Source organism: Thunnus albacares, chromosome 6, assembly GCF_914725855.1.
Source record: "Thunnus albacares chromosome 6, fThuAlb1.1, whole genome shotgun sequence".
Lineage (NCBI taxonomy): Eukaryota > Metazoa > Chordata > Actinopteri > Scombriformes > Scombridae > Thunnus > Thunnus albacares.
Window position 1 is genome coordinate 11,687,973 of NC_058111.1, and position 19,905 is coordinate 11,707,877.

The following is a 19,905-nucleotide window of genomic DNA, read 5'->3' on the forward strand; positions in this document are numbered from 1 at the left end:
ACCATGTGTAAATTGTCTGTAATTGAAGAATGTACTCCCGCTTGGTTGTTAAAATCCCCAAAGACCCAAGAACATATATCATGTCTGCCTTCAAGTTACTTCTTATGCAATGTGGAGTATTTCATTCAGTCTGCATTATCACATAAAATAATGTCAGAATACAACATAATAAAAGATGACATGATGTTTATTGATACCTTACATAACTCCTGTAAGTTTATTTTTTTATGCATTTTAGGAATACTGCATGCCTTAGAAAATAGTCAGCAGTTATGTCAGTGACTGATCATCAAATGATTATCTGACTAGATTTTGAATTAAAAATCCTGCAGCAACTGCAGGGAGCATAAATGACATAGTCCAGTGTTATTAACAGCGCCCTCCCACCCACCATTCACCCCACTGGAACCCGATATGGGAGACTTGCTCATTCACAGTCCAGTTCATTCTCCCCAGTTTCTTCGTCGAACAGCTCAGAATTATTTTTTCAAATGGATGCGTTGTCCATTCCTGCAGACAGACATAAAGGATGGTACCTTTCTCTAATGGCACCCAACACTAAGGGACCGACATTTGCCTGGCTGGATCCATCAAGACTTTACTGCAACTCCCAGGTACAATTTGTGGAATGACACTGCTACTGTACCTTGTACCAGGCTGTTGAAGTGTTGATACTGTTTCTGCTGTCTTCCTTAACACAGCAACTTATTTTTTACTGCAGAAATATACACACTGTGTGTGTCATTCACAAGCACACTTTGTAATTTGCACATTCACTGTCTTTGCTCTTGATTCAGGCTATTTCAGACTGTGTCAAAGACCTGCTCAGTCCATTCCACAATGACACTATTGACCTTGTTGCCGGGATAGATGCAATGGGATTCATTCTAGGTAAAAAGAAATAAACCAAATAATTTTAACCCTCATTGTGTTGCAGGTAAATTTGACCCATTTCTGCTTCCATGTTTTGCTTTTGTCTGGAATACTGTTTTCCTTCTGTTTAACTCCCTGAACTCCAGTGACTTTACCTCATTTAGGAAAATTTAAGCGTTAAGTCTGGACACACTGACTTGTTGTGGAAAGTCTGTACCAAATTTGTATACAATAATGATGTCGGTCAGTTTGACCCAAATGCTTTCATGACAGATTTAATTGTGTTGGTTGGTTAAAAAAAATGTGATGTAAAACTTGTATTCAATTTATGAATTATTTCTTCTCTGGATCATTAAATAAGGTTGCTTGGCACTGAGGTTGTTGAGATTTGGGAGGTGTGTATATCGGCTCCTCTTCAGGGCCTGGTTATCCATAACACCCTTCTCTGTGCAGCATAAACGTTTACATGTATATATATATTTACATGTTACAACACAAGCATAATTGCATGATCTGCCTCTCTCAACAACACAGTAAAAAATCAGTCACAATAAAAGAAGTGAGGGGATAATATTGACAAAAATAATGAAATCTTACCTTCAGTGAGTGTAACTGGACTTACAAAGTATAAGAAAATATGGGAGTACTTAGGGAAAGTGAAGATCCCTGAGAAAGGACATTTTTATTAATAGTTCTTACTGAATTCTTTGAGGAACCATCACAAAATTTTACATATTGAACTGATAATTTGTGAGTGTATTTAAACAGTGCAGGTCACTTTGACCCATGACATACAGTAATGGGTGTAATTTTTTACATAATCAGAGGGTTAAGAAGGAAAATAAATAGTAAGTTAAGAGCACTATTTGTTGGACACATGGTGTGTCACGCTAATTTTATTTTACTGGCCAGTTACCCTACTTGACATGTCAGGAAACCTGACCCACTGCCACAGATACTAAATTTAGATATTTGTGTCTCACTGCTCTAAACAGACACCGCCTTGTGGCTCAATGTGTGAAAGCATTACTCGTCCAGTTTAAACTGGAGATTTGCCATATGAGGGTCTTTTGCTTATCATTCTGTCCATGTAGATGAATGTTTTCAATCTATTTTTCAGGGGCGTCTGTTGCCACCACCCTCGGAAAAGGTTTTCTGGCAATCCGCAAAGCAGGACACCTGTGTGTCGCAACCCAAAACCAAAACTACACAGACTACACAGGCAGAGAAAAGACTATGGAAGTAAGACTGGATGTGCTAAAACCAGGTTAATGTTTACTTCTTACCCTTTAACCATGTTACATACTCCTCTTGAGAAGACGATTGTTTACTCAGCTGTGTGAAAGCTGACCTAACTAAGATATAAATAAGTTTAGACTGGTGTTATCTGTATTTATTTATTTTTGTTTATTGTTTATTATTTACTTTTAGTTGAATAATTTCCATGAAAAACGTAATAGGTTTAGTTATTCCCAGAGACTCTTTCTTGCAGGGAAAGCCAGAGGAAGATCATCTGAAACTGAAACAGTTTTTAGCTTGGTGAGCATAGGAAAACCTGCAATGCACTTCTACTGTATATTTGTATAGAAAGATTAAAATAATAAACACAATCTAAATTAAAGGCTGGAGGACGACTTGACAAGATTATAAAAGATTTTTTAATATATATATATATACCCAATATATCCGTCTAACCCTGAACAATACATGACCAGAGTTAAACCACAGGTTTCCTTTACTTTACATCTATTCCCTGTGACACAGCACTCCCCAGTGTTGCTTGAAGCAAATTACAGCTGAATCAGTTCAACAATGACTAACGATCCAGTAGAGATTCTGTCTTTTTGAGGTATTATCTTTGACGGCATATCAGATATTATGAAAGACAACTCTTTTAATCAGCTTTAATACTCCAAAGATCATCTTAGTCCAGTCTGTCTGCAACAATTCTGGAGGAATAAGGAAGTACCTAAGATGTTCAGGTCTGCTTAGCTCAATGGAAGTTGATCAGATTGAAATGTTTGAACGTATGTGGTAACTACTGATTCAATATTTGCATTTTTCCTTTATTAAAAATTAAAACAACCAGTAGATATGAGTAGATGACATGACTTTCCATGCTACAGGTCTGAGGGTGCTGTTAGTGGACCAATGGATAGAGACTGGAGGCACTATGAAGGCCGCCATCCAGCTAGTGGAGAGGCTGGGCGCCACCGTTGCAGGTAAGTCAAAATGTTTGTGAATTAAAATGTCTTAAGTCTGTGAAACTCCACATTTTAAAGTAAATATCATAACTTCATCTCCTGCAGGTGTAGCAGCTGTGGCCATTGAGAACACTGAAGGGGGGAAGTGGATTAAGGAAAATTACAAATTCTCTCACTGCATCCCTGAAGAGCTTCAGAGCCAAATTGATAGGAAGCATCTCGATTCCTTCAAAAGCTTCAACATCTGAACCAGGAAACATTATTAAAGTTCAGGAAAGGAGAAAGGTGATATTTTCTAAGACTGAGATGATCAAGACATACTTTTCATGCATAATGATGTCGTATTTAACAACTGCAGTGAGATCCCTGTTTAATCAGATCCTTTTTTAAAATAAAATAAGCATTACTTTGATTTTAACTAAATAACCGCTCGCCTCGATTACTGCAATTCCCTTTTCACCTGCCTTAGTGCCCTGGCACGTCTTCAGCTTGTACAAAATGCAGCAGCTAGGCTATTAACAAGGACTGACTGTAGATCTCACATCACTCCTATTTTAGCCTCACTGCATTGTGAAGTTCAGGATCGATTTTAAGATTCTTTTAATCACTTATAAGGCCACAGTTTAGCTCCAGCCTACATTTTCATGCTACTAAACCCTTACGCTACCGGGTGGTCACTTGTGTGTCAAACTAAAAACCAAAGGCGCCCAGGCTTTGTCCCTCCAATGTCCCTCCACCACTAGATCAGGTGGATCTGTTAACTGTTTTAAACATTTCAAAAAACACTTTTTTAGAGTGTCCTTTCTATAACATTTGATAACTTCAAGGGTATGCTCTGGATAGTGACTGGTTGCTGTATGCTTTCTGTGTTCGTCTGTATGTATTCTTGAATGTTCTCCATTTCTTTCTGTGTTGATGTTGATGTAAAGCACTTTGTAACCTGCATTAAAAAGGCGCTATATAAATAAAGTTTTACTAACTTACTTACTTAAACCTTCCTTTAAATGTACTTTATTTCCATAACAGTTGAATGACATTTTCTTTCCTTTTATACTATTTTTTATTAGATGTAAAGCATACTAGGATGAGGAAATATGAATGTACACTGTTTAAGTTTTTAAATATAAAAAATTATCCAAATTCAGTCATTGATATGATTGTAAACTAAAAGCAAAAAGTACCTATGAAGCATACACTGTAGATAAAAGGCTGCATTTACATTACAACAATGGTTCTCAACCTGGGGGTCAGGACCCCTACAAGTAGTCACAAGATGAATCTGAGGGATCACAAGATTATTAATAAGATTGGAAAGCAGAAAAAAAACATATTTCTGCTACAAAAAAATGACATTAATTTTTCATACTTTCTTCTAATCTTGCTTCTAGTCATGCAAAAGAGACCATGTACCAAATAAAAACAGTCCGTTAAGGTAAACCAGAGTATAAAATCTTGATTGTAAAACAAACTGAAGCAGCAAAACTGAATATTTAATTCAAGCACTAAGTAAAATAAGCATCCACACATCCCCTACATACATCACGTTAAAATCATCCACAGTCATTCTTTGGCATGCAGGGCGGCAGTCAGTACTGGAAAGGTCATTTTTGTGTAATTGCTGTGTCACTCTGTAACTCCACACAAGTTAAACTGAGCAACACCGCAAGAATCCACATCCCACTGAGGAAAAATCTTTCTAGGGCAGGAAAAACTGAATTCAAACATGTCCGGAAGTTAAGACTCCAGTGTCCCTCCTCCTCCTCCTCCTCCTCCTCCTCATCCTGCTTTAACCACAGAATCACTCCCATGTGCTGGAGAGCAGCCACAGTCATTTTTCCACAGAGAAAAAATCCTTACTTTCAGTCCGTACCTTTGACTTTATAAACTCTCTCATCCTTAGTGACAGCAGTTCGGCTGCTTCTTCTTTGATGTAGAGTACAGATTGCTTGAGGTGCTGTTAATTCCTGAAACACAGCAGCCAGGGTGTCAAACTCTGACACCACACGTGAAGGTTTTCATGATTACAGAGAAAATTGTTTGGATACTTACTGACTACGTCTCCGATTTGCCTCGTTCCACTTTTCTCCAGCTCGGCAAGAACGTTGGTCTCAAATGCCAATGATGCAACCCGGAAGAAAAACTCTCTCACGTTTTCGCCTACAGCACCAGAGAGATACAGATCAATGAGTTAACAGTGGGGTTAGCGGCATTGATCCGTTTTTCTGTATTTAAATCCCAACACTCACCTGTCAGTGACGACACTGCCCAATACTCTGCGCTTATCTCCTTCGCTATTTTGAGGGCGTCTTGTTCGATCTGAGAGTACTGAGCAGGAGACTGTAAGAGAAATAAGTGGAGACCAAAATGACAATGTTGACCCAAATCAAACCCCAACACAAAAAATTTAAGCCTCTTAATGCAACGCAACATTTTACTGTACTAAGTACTGTACTGTAAGAGCTGAAACAATTAGTTAATTGATTGCTGAGTGATTGAAAAGTTGTTACAGTTGTTTAATTAAGAAAAAAAAGGAAAACATTCTTTGGTTCCAGCATCTCAAATGTGAGGATTTGCTGCTTTTCTGTGTTTTATATTCATTTAAAATTAATCTCTTTGGATTTTTGACATTTAAGGACGTCGCTTTGGACTTTCACAACTTGCAAAAGGCATTTTTGTACTACTTTTGTGACATTTTATAGACTATAGAAAAAATGACCAACAGATAAATTGACGATGGAAAGAATTGTACTGGAATATTTTGCTAACTACAAGGAAATGACTTAACTGAAAGAGTAGCAGTCTGTTTCATATCTCATAATCTTCTCTTAGATATTAACATACTGCTCATTTTCAGACTGTTTTGGTAATTTGTTGTTCTGTTTACAAAAGCCACAGCAAGACAAAGTCATAACAGAGTACGTATTACGATCTCTACAAAAATTACAATGAGAATCGTTAACAAACAGTCTTCTTGAGATACAAAAATAACTCAAGTAAAAGCAATGAAAAAGTCAGCTTCTTGCTTTCCACTACTGCTACATTACAGTTTGTAAGGTCTTCACCCCTCTATCTCAAAGGCTTTGGGGTCTAATGAGGGAGGGGAAACTACATTCCTGAGGTTTGAGCTAGTACACCAACTCTTTGTGCTGCGGGCATCAATCCAAACACTTCACATTTGACTTTGGCTCCAATAAAAAGGCACAGGCATGTCCACCTCAAACACTTTAAAGACATACACTCAGGTCTTTCTTTGTGCCCACAAGGAACAGCTGAACAGCGGTGGGGTCGTTTTCTTTCAAGGCGTCTTCGAGCCATTGCCTGAGGACGGACAAAGACAACTTTAAGTCCTCCAACTAAAGAGTGCAAACAAAACCCTCGTGATAAATAAGCTTACCTCGTATGTCCCAAAGAGGCGACATCATTTACGTCAAAGACGATAATCACGACTGGAAGAAAAGAAAACTTCACATCAACCACTTTAACTGTTTTAAAGGTGTATTTTTCCCTCCTGTGGCACTTTGTTAATGAATTTGTGCATGGAGGGAGAGATCTTAAACACTTTACCCTGTGCTCCTCTGTAGTATGTAGAAGCGATGCACTTGAACCTCTCTTGACCTGCAGTGTCCCACCTGTAACGCAGGCGAGACCGACCGCTGAGTAACAGTGCGTCACGTTCAGTTTACTGACTCTGACGTACAATAAAGAAGAAATGAGACTCACAGCTGCAGACTGAAGGGAACACCCAGCACCTCAAACCGCTCCATCTCAAAGTCAACACCGATCGTCGCTTTGTAGTTCTTGTCAAAAGCATCCTTGCAAAATCTGAAAACAAAAAGGTCGTGCTTTCAGGACATCCAGGTAACAGGCAGGTATTTATACCACAGCAGCCACTAATGTATCTGATCTATTTAATTACCTCCATAGTATTAATACTATTTGTTTGTTATTAGGATATCTCAAAAATCAATCAAAAAGATTTCAGCAAAACATGAGACCATAGATGAGGAAAAAAAAGTGATTTGTCTTTGGTTTTAATGTGAAATCATATGTGGAGCTAGACATTTTTTAAAGGGTCAGTCCAAATTTTTAAAAAAACAACAAATTGAATCAATTTCTTTGGTTATAAAGTAGTTCTAATGAAAACTGTGGACGGTGTGTCATGTAGATTATTGAGAGCGACATGGACTCTGTTTCTGGAAACAGATGTTGCTGTTCTGAATATTTCAACATAATTTTTTAACTGTGTAACACCCTCCCTTTGCCTTACAGAGCAGCAAACGCCCTTCGTTTTTTAAACAGAAAGGAAATTATCTTTTTAATTTGGGGTAACTTTATTGACTTTACTGGTATCATTTGTAATGTTTTACCATATTATGATCAAACTATTTTACTTCTCATTCGTTTTCATTTTAGTTTTTGGCCAAATCAAGTTATTATTATTAATGATAATATAAGCAGCACAAACATAATTCACCACAAGTGTATTGTACTGGGATGGAGACAGAAATATCAGAGAGTGATGTCTCAAATGAAAACCTTTCTGCATGGCTAAATACCAAAAAATGTGTTTCTTTGTACTTTGGGAGGACAAAGATTTCTTATCAGAGTGAAATTTCAAAGGAGGTTTTGTAACATTTCACAATGTATTAGTTTATCTGAATGAAAACTAATCACTATTTGATGCAAGATTGTAGAAAAAAAAGATTATCATGCTGTTTTAAAGGTCGTAGCATTATCTGAGTGTTTCCTATGTCAAGTTATCCATTTCCCAGAAGTGTAAGTTAAGTGAGAATTTTTGAGCTTACCTATTAATCAGACAGGTTTTCCCCACAGCCAGGTCACCCACCACAATGACCTTGGAGATTTTAAATCTGCTGAGAAGAATAAAAGAAGGAGCGACAAGTAAATAAGTGCTACAAAACACCACATACAGTAATTCTCGTCTGTCCTCTGGTTTCTGTGCTCACCCCACTGTGCCGGTCCGCTGCTCCTGACACGCAGTCTTCACTTTATTGTTGAAATCCTCCTTAGTGTGGAGAGCTGCATCTTTCCTGAAATACTACAAGAGAAGAAGTCAGACTTTGTGAGGGAGTGCAGAGTTTTACAGACCGCGAGGCTTTTATAATGAACGTTTTACCTGAGGGAGCTGAGCGATGATTCGGTCCTTTCGAACAGGAGGAAGAACGCTCATGGCTGAAACTCGGACTGACATCAAGTCTCCAAGTAAATGTTTATCAGAGGGACATGTGGTGTGCTGACCAGAGAGAGAATTATATTAGCTTGTTGCTTCATTATATTTAGAGTGTGGTGCCTGTTTTTTTAATCTGAATCTTTTTAATCTGATCATCAGGCCAGGCCAATTTTCCTCTTTGCTACAGGGAATAAAACTTACAAGATGAGAAATGAAGCTTACAATGAATCTGAATCCAACACAAGAGACAGAAATAAACAAAAATAAATAGATAAAATCTACTAGAAATTCTTGTTACAGTCAAGGATCTGATTGACATCCTGCAGTACTGAATACTGGAGCTGAATTGATTAGTCGACTGACAGAAAATGATTCAAAAGCTATTTTGATAACTGAATAATTTCATTGTATTAAGCAGAAATCCGCTGATTCTCATATGTGAGAATTTGATGCTTTTTTTCTATTTTTTTATTTCTGTAAATTGAATATTTTTGAGTTTTGGACTGTTGGTCGGACAAAACAAGACATTCAAATACGTCACCAGGGCCTCTAAAAAAAACTGTGATCAGTATTTCTCACCATTTTCTGACATTTCATAGACTGAACAGTTGATCAATAAAAAAAAAGAGACAGCAGATCAATCAATCATGAAAATAATCATGTGTTGCCACTGAATTTAAACTGCAACTGTTTTTATAATAAATGAATCATTTTAGTGCCAATAATTCAGGGCTCTTACTGCTCAAATGAGAATATTTGCTGTTTTTCTTACTTCTCTATGATAGCAAACTAAATATTTGGAGCTTTTGGGACTTTTGGAGTCACCTTGGACATGTGAGGACTTGTGAAGGGCTGTTTCCCTGTTTTCTGACACTTAATAGTCCAAGATGAGTAATCAGCAGATGAATACATAATGGAAACAATTAGTTGCAGCCTGCTTTCTCATACATAGCACTAATGATGTAACCCTAAGACCATTTTTAAGAAACAAACCAGAAGCATATTTGACACAAGTGTAACTTAAAGTTCGGGTAGAGTTCATGTTCTCAGGTTTTACATTTGTTTTTGTTTTTTTCTCCCCTGGTAGCCAGAATACAATATAGACTCCAAAATGAACTTCAACTTGCATACACACCTTCCTCCTGTCTGTCACTGTGTGCAGCTCCCTGGGAAAAAAGACACAGAGGCAGAAAAAAAACCAAGTCACACAAAACTGCACTGAGAGAAACCGTTTGTCATCCATTGTGTAGCTACAGAGCTTCATGCAGAGCCAGACCAGACAACTATAATCAGTTGATCCCCTTAATGTAGATCTGCTTTAATCCTATTGTTCATCAAAGCTGCTGGTAAAAAAGAAGAAGAAGCCTAATTTACTAGATTTGGTTTGTTCCAACATACATGAAACAAAACAGCTTTTAAACTCCGTTTTAGATCCTTTAACTGCAGTTAATGTGTTTTCTTACATCGGTAAAGTCACACGTTAAGAAAAACCACAGTGAAATACACATGTATGACCACATTTAACTTTTTAAAAACAGCGTGTTGAAGCAAAAAAAAAAATCTGTGGGGATGTTACAGGATACCTTTAACGAGGCAGGATGGTCCGTTCAAGTTTTCTTCTCCTCCTCTTTCTCTCTTTCTTGTGTTTCGGGCTCGTTTTCTTCCAAAAAAGATATGTCTCTTACTGTAATGTAAACCAGCTGAGTTTCACTGTTAACTTGTGAAGCGCTGAGTTTATGCTGAACGGAGCTGAAGTCGATCCACGGAAGTTGAAGGGGGGAGAAGCAGCCAGGCTGGACCGCTGCTGCTGATCCTCTCTGCTCGCTCCCTGCTGGAGGAAATGAGGAAGGGAAGAAAACACTGGCAGCATATTAAACTCAGTGGAAACTCAGTATGAAGTCAACCCTGTTCATATTAAAATATACAACAAAAAATATATACATCTGAAAATGCAAAAAAAAACAACAAATCATCGTTAAGGACCATTCATTCTTTCTTTCTGGTTGTATTTTTTATTTATTTATTCTTATATTCTTACGTCATTTGCATGTATGCTTATTTACTTTTTTTAAGCAAAAGAGTAAAGATAAAACTATGGGTTAGAAATGAGTTCATGATCGGAAAAATATCACTAAATCCTCTGCAAAAAAAAAAAAAAAGACTCGTTTCCTGTTCTTCAGTTCAATATGTTACCTGTAGAGGGCGCCATAAGCCTGTTCTCACTACACTATTTGGTCTGTATGATAGACATACAGTAAAATAACGAAATATTTTATAATACTAACAATATAATAAACGATTACAGTTACATTACTAGTATTACTACTACTGAATTAATTAGGTGTTTCGGCTACGTTAGAAAATAGATTTTAAAAAGCATTATAATTTATAACACAAACAAAAAAAACTATTCAGAAAAGCATCCAATCCTCACATTTAAGAAGCTGGAATCAGCAAATATATATATTTATTTTATATATATATATATATATATATATATATATATATATATATATATATATATATTGCTATTTTGGTAAAATGACTGAAATTATTTATTGTTTATCACAATAGTTGCAGATTAACTTTCTGTTGATCAACTAATTGATACATTGACTAATCATTTCATGTTTATACTGCATGGATGTAAAACATCAAACAAATAGCAGAGGACATATTAATACAAAAATAAACAAACACTGTGATTTGAAATACTTTTTTAATTCATGGTATCACTCAGCAAAAATACAGGGCTCCTAAAAAAAACTGTTCTCACAATTCACTACAAGATACATTACACACTATTGTGGTCAAATTAATCTATATGTTTGTCTCCAAAATCTCTGCTCGGCAACAATCAAGCTTTTACAAAAGCATACAGATCATCATTCTGTGCTACATATTTACTTTATTATTCACACACCATCTTTGTCTCTGTTTATTTTTTATTTTTGGGAAAGGCACTGTGGTAAAGGCACTGCAGCACAGCTCAGACACATCTAATCTCTGTCCTGGTCTGTTCGGGTTCTCTTGGCTGAAATAGAAAATGAAATGTACTGATCATTAGGTTTTTAATTGACACTGTCAGCACTTATGATTTATGGCATGATCAGAAAATTAGCCTTTTTAAGTCTACTATATGGTCAACTTGTATTACCATTTGAAATATATCAAACATGAATGCACATGAGGACATTATTTACAAAATGCTATATATCCATTTTAGATAAAAAGAAGAAACACATCTTAACCTGAAGGTCGTCACTCAATAGCTTTTTTTAAAAAAAAGGGGGGGGGGGGGTCTATTCAGTAAAATAACTGTTATTTTGCAAACAAGCAAACAAGGTTCACACTTAATCTCTTTACTCTTCTATTACTCCACATCTACTGATGATGTGATATTGTAGTGATTGTGCTGCGGCCGCTCATTATGAAGGGTTTCTCAGGGTTTCCACTTCCTAAAGAGCTTAATCTGACTGTTAGATGGCAGGAAGATCCAGCTCCAGCTCCAAGAATGTAATAAGAGTCCAATTTTCCTGTACTGTTGTGTGTGTCTCCAGTTCAATGGTCCTTGACTACCAGTTCAGTCACAGCCCATTATCTCTTCAGCCACAAATGGCATCATAGAGATGCAGGGAGAAAATGTATTGTATGTACACATATATTATTAAAATGTGAGCCGATGTCGGAAAATCCCAGCTGGCGGGTGGTTCGTACACCCAGGGAGAGAAAACTGAATTACATGTCATTTTCTCCTCATAATAAACACATTAAAGATATAACATATCTTAATATCTCATAACATAAACAGTAGCTAGTTTGTCAGCAAACAATGTTAGCAACTGCAAAATGCTTTTTCACATTTCAAATGTATGTGTTTCACACAGGTTGTTTGTTGGATTAAAGAATGGAATAAAGTTACTGGATTCACTTTCTTGCCAAGAGTTAGATGAGAAGATTGATGTCGCTCTCACAACTATGAGTGGTGTCGACCTTCTCATCTAACTCTCTGCCAAAAAGCGAATGAGCCTGTTTCCCAAAATGTCAAACTATTCTTGGTGCCGAAAATGAATCTTAAATATGCTAAAAGTGGTAACATGATGTCAAGGGTTTGAGAAATGCTGCAAACCTAGAATTTTTAGCTTGATTTGGAGCGCTGTTGCATTATATTTTTACCCGTGAAAAGCCAAATTTCGGACTTTACAACAGCTCTTGAAAGCAGCATCTGAACAAGGCAGCGCCCTGTTCCACCAAAAGTTGTTTGGGTTTTTTTTTTCTTTGGCAGTGATATGCGATACGATGAGGGAACTTGTCGTCATGAGGATTGGTGTCAGTTATGGTTTAAAAAAGACAAAATGTCTAAACTCCCACCCTAAACAAAAGTCCCATGAACCTTCCGGTCACTCACTGAGAAACTTTTTGGAGTTGTTATTATGCATCCCGTTCTGTCCCACATAGCTCTTACTATGAGGGAAGAAGTCTGCACGGAGCAGGCGGTAGAAATAAACCAGGATCATAATATTCATCACCACCATGGTGATGAGAAAGTAACCGCCGTGGTCCAGCCAGGAGTAATTGTTGACAATGTACCAGGTGAGGTAGAACTGGGTGCTCAGACGGAAAGCAATGTAGGTGAAGAGGTTGGCGAGTTTGTTGATGTGGTACATGGAGGAGGACTGAGCTCCGGACAGCTTCAGCATCAGCCTCAGGTGCAAGGTGACACTGTTGACCTCTACAAAGAGAGCTATCACAGCGCCGGCTACATACAGCTGAGTGTAGAGGGCGTACAGGAAACACCAGATCACCTGAGGAGGAGACAGAAAGAGAGGGAGGTGTTTATACAGCTAACAAACATGTTTGATGATCACATTGGTTTTTTTTTTATGATCTCACTGTTTGTTCTTTTTTGTATTTGCCTTGCTTTTATTGTTTGCTTTTCCCTGTAAAGCTGTTAAATGTAAGTTCACCACAAAAAAAACATTTTTTTGGGGTAACTTTTCTAGTGTTAGAGTATCTAAGCATGCAGATAGTTTTGGTTTAATTCATCCAGATCTTGAAATATCCTTCTCTGATGAGGGGTGAATGGAATTTCATTTGTGGTGCTCACATAATTGAGAAATGACATTTAAAGGAGGACTATTTGTTCAGTTAGAAAAAAAAATCAGCTCCAATGAAAACATTGAGGGTTTGTTGATTATCCAGACTAACTGGAACGCTGTTTCTGGAGAGACAGGTTGCTGTTGGACTTTAGTCATGTAGTTTTTCCAATTCTGTGAGCACGACAAACTAACTTCTGTCGTATTGGGGTAGTGGAATGTGGTATGATTATCTAACTATCTAACTATAACTATCTACATAACAGTAGAAATAAGAAAATTCTTTGTCTTGAATCCCGACACAGGAGCAAAAAATATAAAGTTTGACCAACAATAGAGACTTAATGATGTTCACTATGATGGTGGAAGTTTCTTGTCTCTGCAGGTTTGGCTATTGCCCTGTACGTAAATATATGGTAACCAATGGCTGCTTTCAAAGAGCTAAAAACCCCTGTTGAGCTTGTAATATGGTCAAGAATTACCATTAAGTATCTGAGATATGCTCTTTTACTAATTTTTACTAATAAATATTTGTATCTTTCTCAACAATGCTCCTCATACAACCTCTTAAACTCCAACACTCACTACACTCACTACAAACACGTGCTGTTCAGCCAAACATGGTTCAAGCCCACAAAACTTTAATTTAAAATCTAGTGAAGGTGCCAAAGTTTCCAAACATATCAAATCTCTCAAGTAGAATTTTGGGAAAATGTGTTTAAAATGAACATCTAGAATATAATACATAAAAAATGAAGTCTTTAAATGTTTCACTTAGTTTTAACATCATATACCTTCAATGAGGAGATGGAACAAAAAGATACACAACGGTACTATCAGGCATGATTGATGTTTTCTCCCTTAAGGTTACTTCAGAGGGAAATTAAAGGAAACTGGATGTCACAGGGAGCACCGAACAAAAATATATTCTACGTGATTCAATGATACAAATAAGATGATGCAAGTCTGCCAGTTGATCTCATGATTGCAATGATATCCGCTCAGTGGCATGATTGCATTCAGCTCAGGTCAGTGCTGTGCAAATAGTCTGTGTTATTTCACTGTAATGACTCCCTCTCTCTGGATTTGTTTGCTCAGTGGATACATGATAAATTATTAAACAGTATTCAGTATATAAAACGAGTCTTTAAGTCTTTATGTACAGCACAGGACGTTTAGCTGGATGCAATACATCTGATCACACAACCACATTAGCAACATTTCATGATTTTTTTATTTGATCTATATATTTCTCTGTCTATATATTTAGGACCAAACATTGCAGCAAGAATCAACTTCTCAAAATAAAACACAACTTTCTCTTCTTCTCTCTCTGACTTTCACACACACACACACACATATGAAACAGGCTACCTGTGCAGATCACACGTTCACATGATCACATGATGTTCACTTCCTTCACAGGTGTTGTGCAATCAAGTTGCTGAGCTCAACATACCGGCAGCAATATATAATCTGAACCAGACACGCAACCTGGTTAGAGTTGAAAAGAAAACGTGGCCACAGGCACATCGCCTTACCAGTGCATGGTGGAGCAAGAATTCCCATGATCCTCTTGCGTGTCCTGTCAGGATAATATCACCTGCGTCTTGCACGAAGTATCCTGAGAGGAAAGAAAAATAATAAACTGACTCTGTTACCGGCATGAGGCTGTGGGGTTCATCAGCTCAGAAAAATAACTAATATTAAATCACTACTGATAAATTGTGCAGAATTTCATGCGATACAATGGTTGACAAGATCATCTATACATACTCAAAACTCTTTTCCATGATTTCAATTACATGCTTATTTTCAGCTTCTTTCATATTTTCATCTTCCATTACATTTGACAATTTCTTTTACTTGTAAATACATCATTTTACAATTAAGCTGCACTCGACAACGCTGTGTACATTCAAACATCACATGAAACCAAAAAGCAAACATTATTAAGTGTCTGTTGTTGCAGAGTAGTAGTAGTTGAGTAGATTAACTGCAGGTATTCAGCTGAAATGTCACGGTCAACCAGACAGGTGCGACTTGACAAACCTGACAAATCTGTGGTTTGGTGTTTCAACCACACTGCAGCATACTGATGGATATAATAAAGATCAATTCACTGAAATTTCAGCTTTAAGAGACTACTCAAGGCTGACGTGAAATCTTAGCAAATTCTGAAACTCATGTGCGCACTCTGAATTCACCCCTTAACTATTCAAACTATTGCCATTGTTTGTTTTGTTAATGGCACTTAATAAATCAAACTACCATTAAAAGCATGTCGCTGGCGATCACCTTTTTACAAGGTTGTGTTGAACACATCTTACAGATTTCAACAAACATCTTTGTTTATGGAAATAATCTGACAGCAGAGTTTATCTCTTTATTTATGAGTCATTATTTTTAGAACATGCCAGCTAAAAAAATCGCAACATATCCATGGTTATCAAACTGTGTTGGCCTCATTTAACTGGAGGAATTCAAGTGACTAAGAGTCCCTTTGTGCCTGGGAATGACTGGCATGCTGTGGATAGTGAGACACACAACCAGTCACTATGTTAAAGAACATGACCTCCAGTATCTGGCGTCGATGGCCTCTGTGGAACTAATAGCTACTTGTGGTTGTTAGGGCAGATCTCCATAGGTTTGCGTCGTCATGGTTACACAAAGATGCACATAAGACCTGATCATATACAGCCCAGACCAGACCCCTGAGTCCTCAGGGGATTGGCTTTGGTGTCCATGGTGATTTAGAGGATCCGCCCACTCGCCTGTTCTGAGGAACAGGTGAGAGGGCGGATCTTTTTGTTGTTTCTCTGAATAGCAGTAACTGGAAAGGTGGCAGTTGTACGCCTCAGGACATGTGCATTCTTGTGCATAAAACACTACAAACAAGACTATTCCTCTGCCGACTGCACGTTGATCAACATGTGTAAAATCAAACAATAAGACGAATAACTTGTGTGCACCAAAACAAAAAATTAAACATTGCAAATTAATCTTCATATAAATACCAAAACCTAACTTGTATTTATTTTACTGTTATCCTCGAGTGTCAATTCCTTTTCCACGATGCTTTCACTGACCTGTTGAGACGCAGACGAGCAGGTAGGATAGCGAGGTGTGGTAAGAGTGGATGTTTCTCAGCGTCTCCGGCCAAACCACCACACTGGAGAGGGATACATGTTATGGATAGATGGGTCTGTATTCGCCTCACTCAGACATACATGGGCTCACTCCTGGAGAGAAAAGCCTGACTAAGCAGAGACATTAATATCAGGTGTTACGGATTTTTTAACCCCCTGACTAATAGATGTAGTCGTAATAGAGCCATTAATGTTTAATGCTCTTTACTATCTAGTTTATATGTTTATGTATCTAAAAAAAACACTATTTCTGCAATTCTACTACTATTTTATTCTAAAATAGACTCATTGATGTTACATTTTTCTTTGTCACTTCTTATTGCTGTTTAGCAAAAGGGTCACACCTCAAAAAGAAAGGTTTCCCTGTGTGTCCCCTCCCTTTATAAATACACCAAGACCAAGAAGCATTGTTAATAAATAACCTACTCCTTACATGACATTTAATGCAGTGCACCTTTTCACATGTTACCTCGGCACTACTTTTGAGTGCACCTTTGTGCGTTTGGAAGCAAAACAACCTCCCTTTTCAATTTGAAAACTTACTCCGCTCACCTCCACTGAAGCTCTCAGCCATTTCTAACTCATACTTCTACAAATTAAATGCAGCTGTCGTTAAGTGAAAGCACAGACATTCCAAAAATTTGACCTTGGTCCCACTTCTTGCTGTTAAAAGATGAGTCACAAGCATGGTCCCCGCCCCAAAAACTAGTTGCTTTAACAAGAATCGTTAAGCCAGCAGGTTTTTCCAGTTGATACAGACTTGAGTAACCCATAATACTGGCAGACTGTTAGATTGATAAGATTTGATTTGAGTTGTACACCAACTCAACGGTACAAGCCTAGTAGCAAAAAGAGCTTTGTGTGGCCCATACTGTACAGTGGCATTTCTCTCCCCACTTCAAAATGCCATTGTCTCCCCCGTCCCTCTCCCTGTTTGAACATGCCCTTTTCCTCCTCCTGCCTGGCCTGGCTGCCACAGGCTGTCACTGCTGCACACACACACACACACACACATACACACACACATACACACACACACACACACACACACACACACACACACACACTGTGGACTGTGAATAGACAATGGTGTCCCAGTGTGAATGGACGGATGCATGGATGGATGGATGGAGACTTACCAGGTCAAGGCCCATGTCCCGGTCAGCAGGGAGTGCACCAGGGACACAGAGAGGTTCCGCCACTTCCAGGAGCGGTAGTCATCCTGCCTCACCACTTTGGGCACTGGCAGCCTTTGCAACAACCTGTGGACCACCCTGAAAACCAGAGAGCACACCAGCACCGACAGGCCTGGGTGACTCTTCAGCACAGGAAGTAGGGCCTCCATCCTCTCCTCCCCACCCCTGCTCTCCCTCTGTCTCTGGGCGCTTAGCTCTGTCTCTACACCTCCCCCCCGTCCCCTCTGTCAACGTCTCCTCGGCCCGGTGATGGACGGAAATGCACGGTATGTGATGGGAGTGTTGTCTAAAGAGAGAGGAGATATTGCAGTTCCAGAAGTTGATCCTCTTGTTTTTTTTTCTTGTTGTTGTTGTTTTTTAAATTGCTGCTTTCCGCAGAGCTGATGTCCGACTGATGCTGCAGCCTTTTTTCTTCTCACGTTTTCAGCCTAAAGAGGGAGGCTCGTAGGGGATTCCCGTAACAGCTCATTCCAGTGCGACGGTGCTTGATCCCTCGCAGCGCCTTGTATCGTAATGTGCTGCCGCTCTCAGCCCGCCTGTGTGTGCACATAGAAGGGGGGAGTGGTGGAGAGAGGGCGCGGGGTGGGTGGTGCCGCTGCTGCTCTCTGTAACTACACAAACAAGGAGGAGCGCTCATGTTACGCAAGAAAACAAAATCACAGAGCAGGGCTGCTGAAACGTGATGTTGGGGTACAAAAGTCAGAGTATGCCTTTACAATAGTAACTTATTAAAAAAAACAAAAAACTGAAGCACAGTATTCATTCCATGAAAACTGTTAAAGGTCCAGTGTGTAGAATTTAGTGGCATCAACGACTTGGCAGAAATTGAACATAATATTCATAAGTATGTTTTAATTAGTTTATAATAATCTGAAAATAAGAGCAGTTGTTTTCATTATTGAGCACTTTATAGTTACATAGGGAGCGGGTCCTCTTCAAGCCCTCAGGAACAGCGCCAGGCTGTGAGGCCAATTTGACATAGTGGCCAAACCGTGTAATTACAACGTCACGTGACGCTATTGGGCCCAAAAAGACTTTTTTCCATAGACTTACATTGTGAAAGAGACGTCCGTAAATCAGCGGATACATTTTTTTGAGCATCACTACCCCTGCAAAATGACTCGTCGCACAATCAGAATTTGATTCATTCGGTCCGATCACATTTCGAAAGCCTAAAAGAGATTGAATTGTTTTATCCCCATTCAAGTTAGCCGGAGGGCCGAGTTTCGCGGCCACCCTAGGTTCTCCTACACACTTCCTACACAACACACTTTTTAAACTGTTTTCTGTTGAACTAAAGTCATTTCTCATGTCCGTTCTAACCATATCTCACATTCATGAGAGGTAACGCTCAATATTACATAAATCTCAGACTTTTTCGTTTTAGGAGCATAAACACTTCCCTCTTCATGAGAAATTTGTTAATCAATTTTTAAAAAGAAAAAAAATATATTTTGGTTGAAATACTGGTGAGTTTTGATTTTCTTTTAGAACATTTTTTTGTTACACTTTTCTTTCAAAACCTTCTCTGTCAAGCATAACATAGATTTTATAACATGATTTTTTGATTTAGTTGCATGCTAAGTGCCCAGATACCATATGGAAGTGGGCCTCTTCAGGAAATGATGCAGCACTGCTGGCCTTCTTCTGGCCCGGACAAAATGGATGTGAGCCTGACATTGCCCACATGTAAAATAGCAAATGTGGCCCAAAAATCCCAAATCAAATGTGGGCCTTTTTTGGTAAAGATGCAGTGTTCTCAGGTATGTGTATTCTGGATGTGGGCATGTTCTGGTTTATCTGGTTTGTTCTTGGTTTACATACAGCTTGCTTGTGGCCTAGACCTGGGAAACAGGAGTGGACCGCCCAAGTGCCATCATTCCACGTGGCATGTGGGACGGATGAAAGTGTCGGTTTTGCTATCTGGGTGTGGTGTTAGCTTAATTAGAATTTTGGCCATATTACTTTGAAACTTTCCACCCTGTCACAGGATTTAGTGTGACAGGAGGGAGGGAGGGGAGGGGTATTCAGTTTGTTACAATGTGCAACCTCACCGCTAGATGGCACTAAATCCTACACACTGGTCCTTTAAAGAGCTATTTCAGCCCTCCTCAGAGTCCAGATCAGTCCCACAGAGAGAGCAGCCATCAACGTCTTCAGGCTCAGATTGGTAATGATAAACACATGTCCGACAAC

At 38.6% G+C, this 19,905-nt stretch overlaps 3 protein-coding genes across 7 annotated transcripts; 1 reads left to right on the forward strand and 2 right to left on the reverse strand.

The window, feature by feature from the left end:
* Positions 1 to 415: 415 nt before the first annotated feature.
* zgc:174895 (uncharacterized protein LOC100126024 homolog) lies at positions 416 to 4,016 on the forward strand. The gene is made up of 5 exons (XM_044355077.1): positions 416 to 614; positions 798 to 891; positions 1,994 to 2,140; positions 3,000 to 3,095; positions 3,183 to 4,016. Exons 1-5 carry the CDS (start codon positions 492 to 494, stop codon positions 3,323 to 3,325), a joined length of 603 nt encoding a protein of 200 aa, XP_044211012.1. The 5' UTR covers positions 416 to 491; the 3' UTR covers positions 3,326 to 4,016.
* Positions 4,017 to 4,546: 530 nt separating this feature from the next.
* Positions 4,547 to 10,116, reverse strand: rab34a (RAB34, member RAS oncogene family a). 3 transcript variants are annotated; one of them, XM_044355074.1, is made up of 13 exons: positions 9,852 to 10,116; positions 9,404 to 9,434; positions 9,094 to 9,141; positions 8,215 to 8,331; positions 8,045 to 8,136; positions 7,883 to 7,951; positions 6,798 to 6,899; positions 6,642 to 6,706; positions 6,472 to 6,523; positions 6,314 to 6,395; positions 5,324 to 5,414; positions 5,127 to 5,234; positions 4,547 to 5,041 (listed from the first exon to the last, which is right to left on the reverse strand). In XM_044355074.1, exons 3-13 carry the CDS (start codon positions 9,100 to 9,102, stop codon positions 4,974 to 4,976), a joined length of 855 nt encoding a protein of 284 aa, XP_044211009.1. In that variant the 5' UTR covers positions 9,103 to 9,141; positions 9,404 to 9,434; positions 9,852 to 10,116; the 3' UTR covers positions 4,547 to 4,973. The 3 variants fall into 3 exon arrangements, with proteins under 3 accessions (XP_044211009.1, XP_044211010.1, XP_044211011.1); XM_044355075.1 differs by having other exon boundaries at positions 7,883 to 7,948; positions 9,852 to 10,115; XM_044355076.1 differs by lacking the exon at positions 9,094 to 9,141 and having other exon boundaries at positions 9,852 to 10,115.
* An 857-nt stretch (positions 10,117 to 10,973) lies between these two features.
* On the reverse strand, positions 10,974 to 18,295 carry tlcd1 (TLC domain containing 1). 3 transcript variants are annotated; one of them, XM_044355063.1, is made up of 5 exons: positions 17,653 to 18,295; positions 16,454 to 16,536; positions 14,906 to 14,988; positions 12,859 to 13,073; positions 10,974 to 11,302 (listed from the first exon to the last, which is right to left on the reverse strand). In XM_044355063.1, exons 1-5 carry the CDS (start codon positions 17,856 to 17,858, stop codon positions 11,164 to 11,166), a joined length of 726 nt encoding a protein of 241 aa, XP_044210998.1. In that variant the 5' UTR covers positions 17,859 to 18,295; the 3' UTR covers positions 10,974 to 11,163. The 3 variants fall into 3 exon arrangements, with proteins under 3 accessions (XP_044210998.1, XP_044210996.1, XP_044210997.1); XM_044355061.1 differs by having other exon boundaries at positions 12,677 to 13,073; XM_044355062.1 differs by having other exon boundaries at positions 12,734 to 13,073; positions 17,653 to 18,294.
* Between the last annotated feature and the right edge of the window lie 1,610 nt (positions 18,296 to 19,905).

Bases quoted from the DNA above. Each gene is read 5' to 3' on its own strand.
- zgc:174895 (XM_044355077.1), top strand. From the start codon at position 492: ATGGATGCGTTGTCCATTCCTGCAGACAGACATAAAGGATGGTACCTT. The intron at 892-1,993 runs GTAAAAAGAAAT...TCTATTTTTCAG, and splicing joins TGCAATGGGATTCATTCTAG to GGGCGTCTGTTGCCACCACC. The intron at 2,141-2,999 runs GTTAATGTTTAC...TCCATGCTACAG, and splicing joins ACTGGATGTGCTAAAACCAG to GTCTGAGGGTGCTGTTAGTG.
- rab34a (XM_044355074.1), bottom strand. The intron at 6,396-6,471 runs GTAAGCTTATTT...GTCCGTCCTCAG, and splicing joins GCCTCTTTGGGACATACGAG to GCAATGGCTCGAAGACGCCT. The intron at 5,042-5,126 runs GTAAGTATCCAA...GCTGTGTTTCAG, and splicing joins GCAAATCGGAGACGTAGTCA to GAATTAACAGCACCTCAAGC.
- tlcd1 (XM_044355061.1), bottom strand. From the start codon at position 17,858: ATGGAGGCCCTACTTCCTGTGCTGAAGAGTCACCCAGGCCTGTCGGTG. The intron at 14,989-16,453 runs GTCAGTGAAAGC...CTTTCCTCTCAG, and splicing joins GCTCGTCTGCGTCTCAACAG to GATACTTCGTGCAAGACGCA. The intron at 11,303-12,676 runs GTGAGTGACCGG...TTTCTATTTCAG, and splicing joins CAACTCCAAAAAGTTTCTCA to CCAAGAGAACCCGAACAGAC.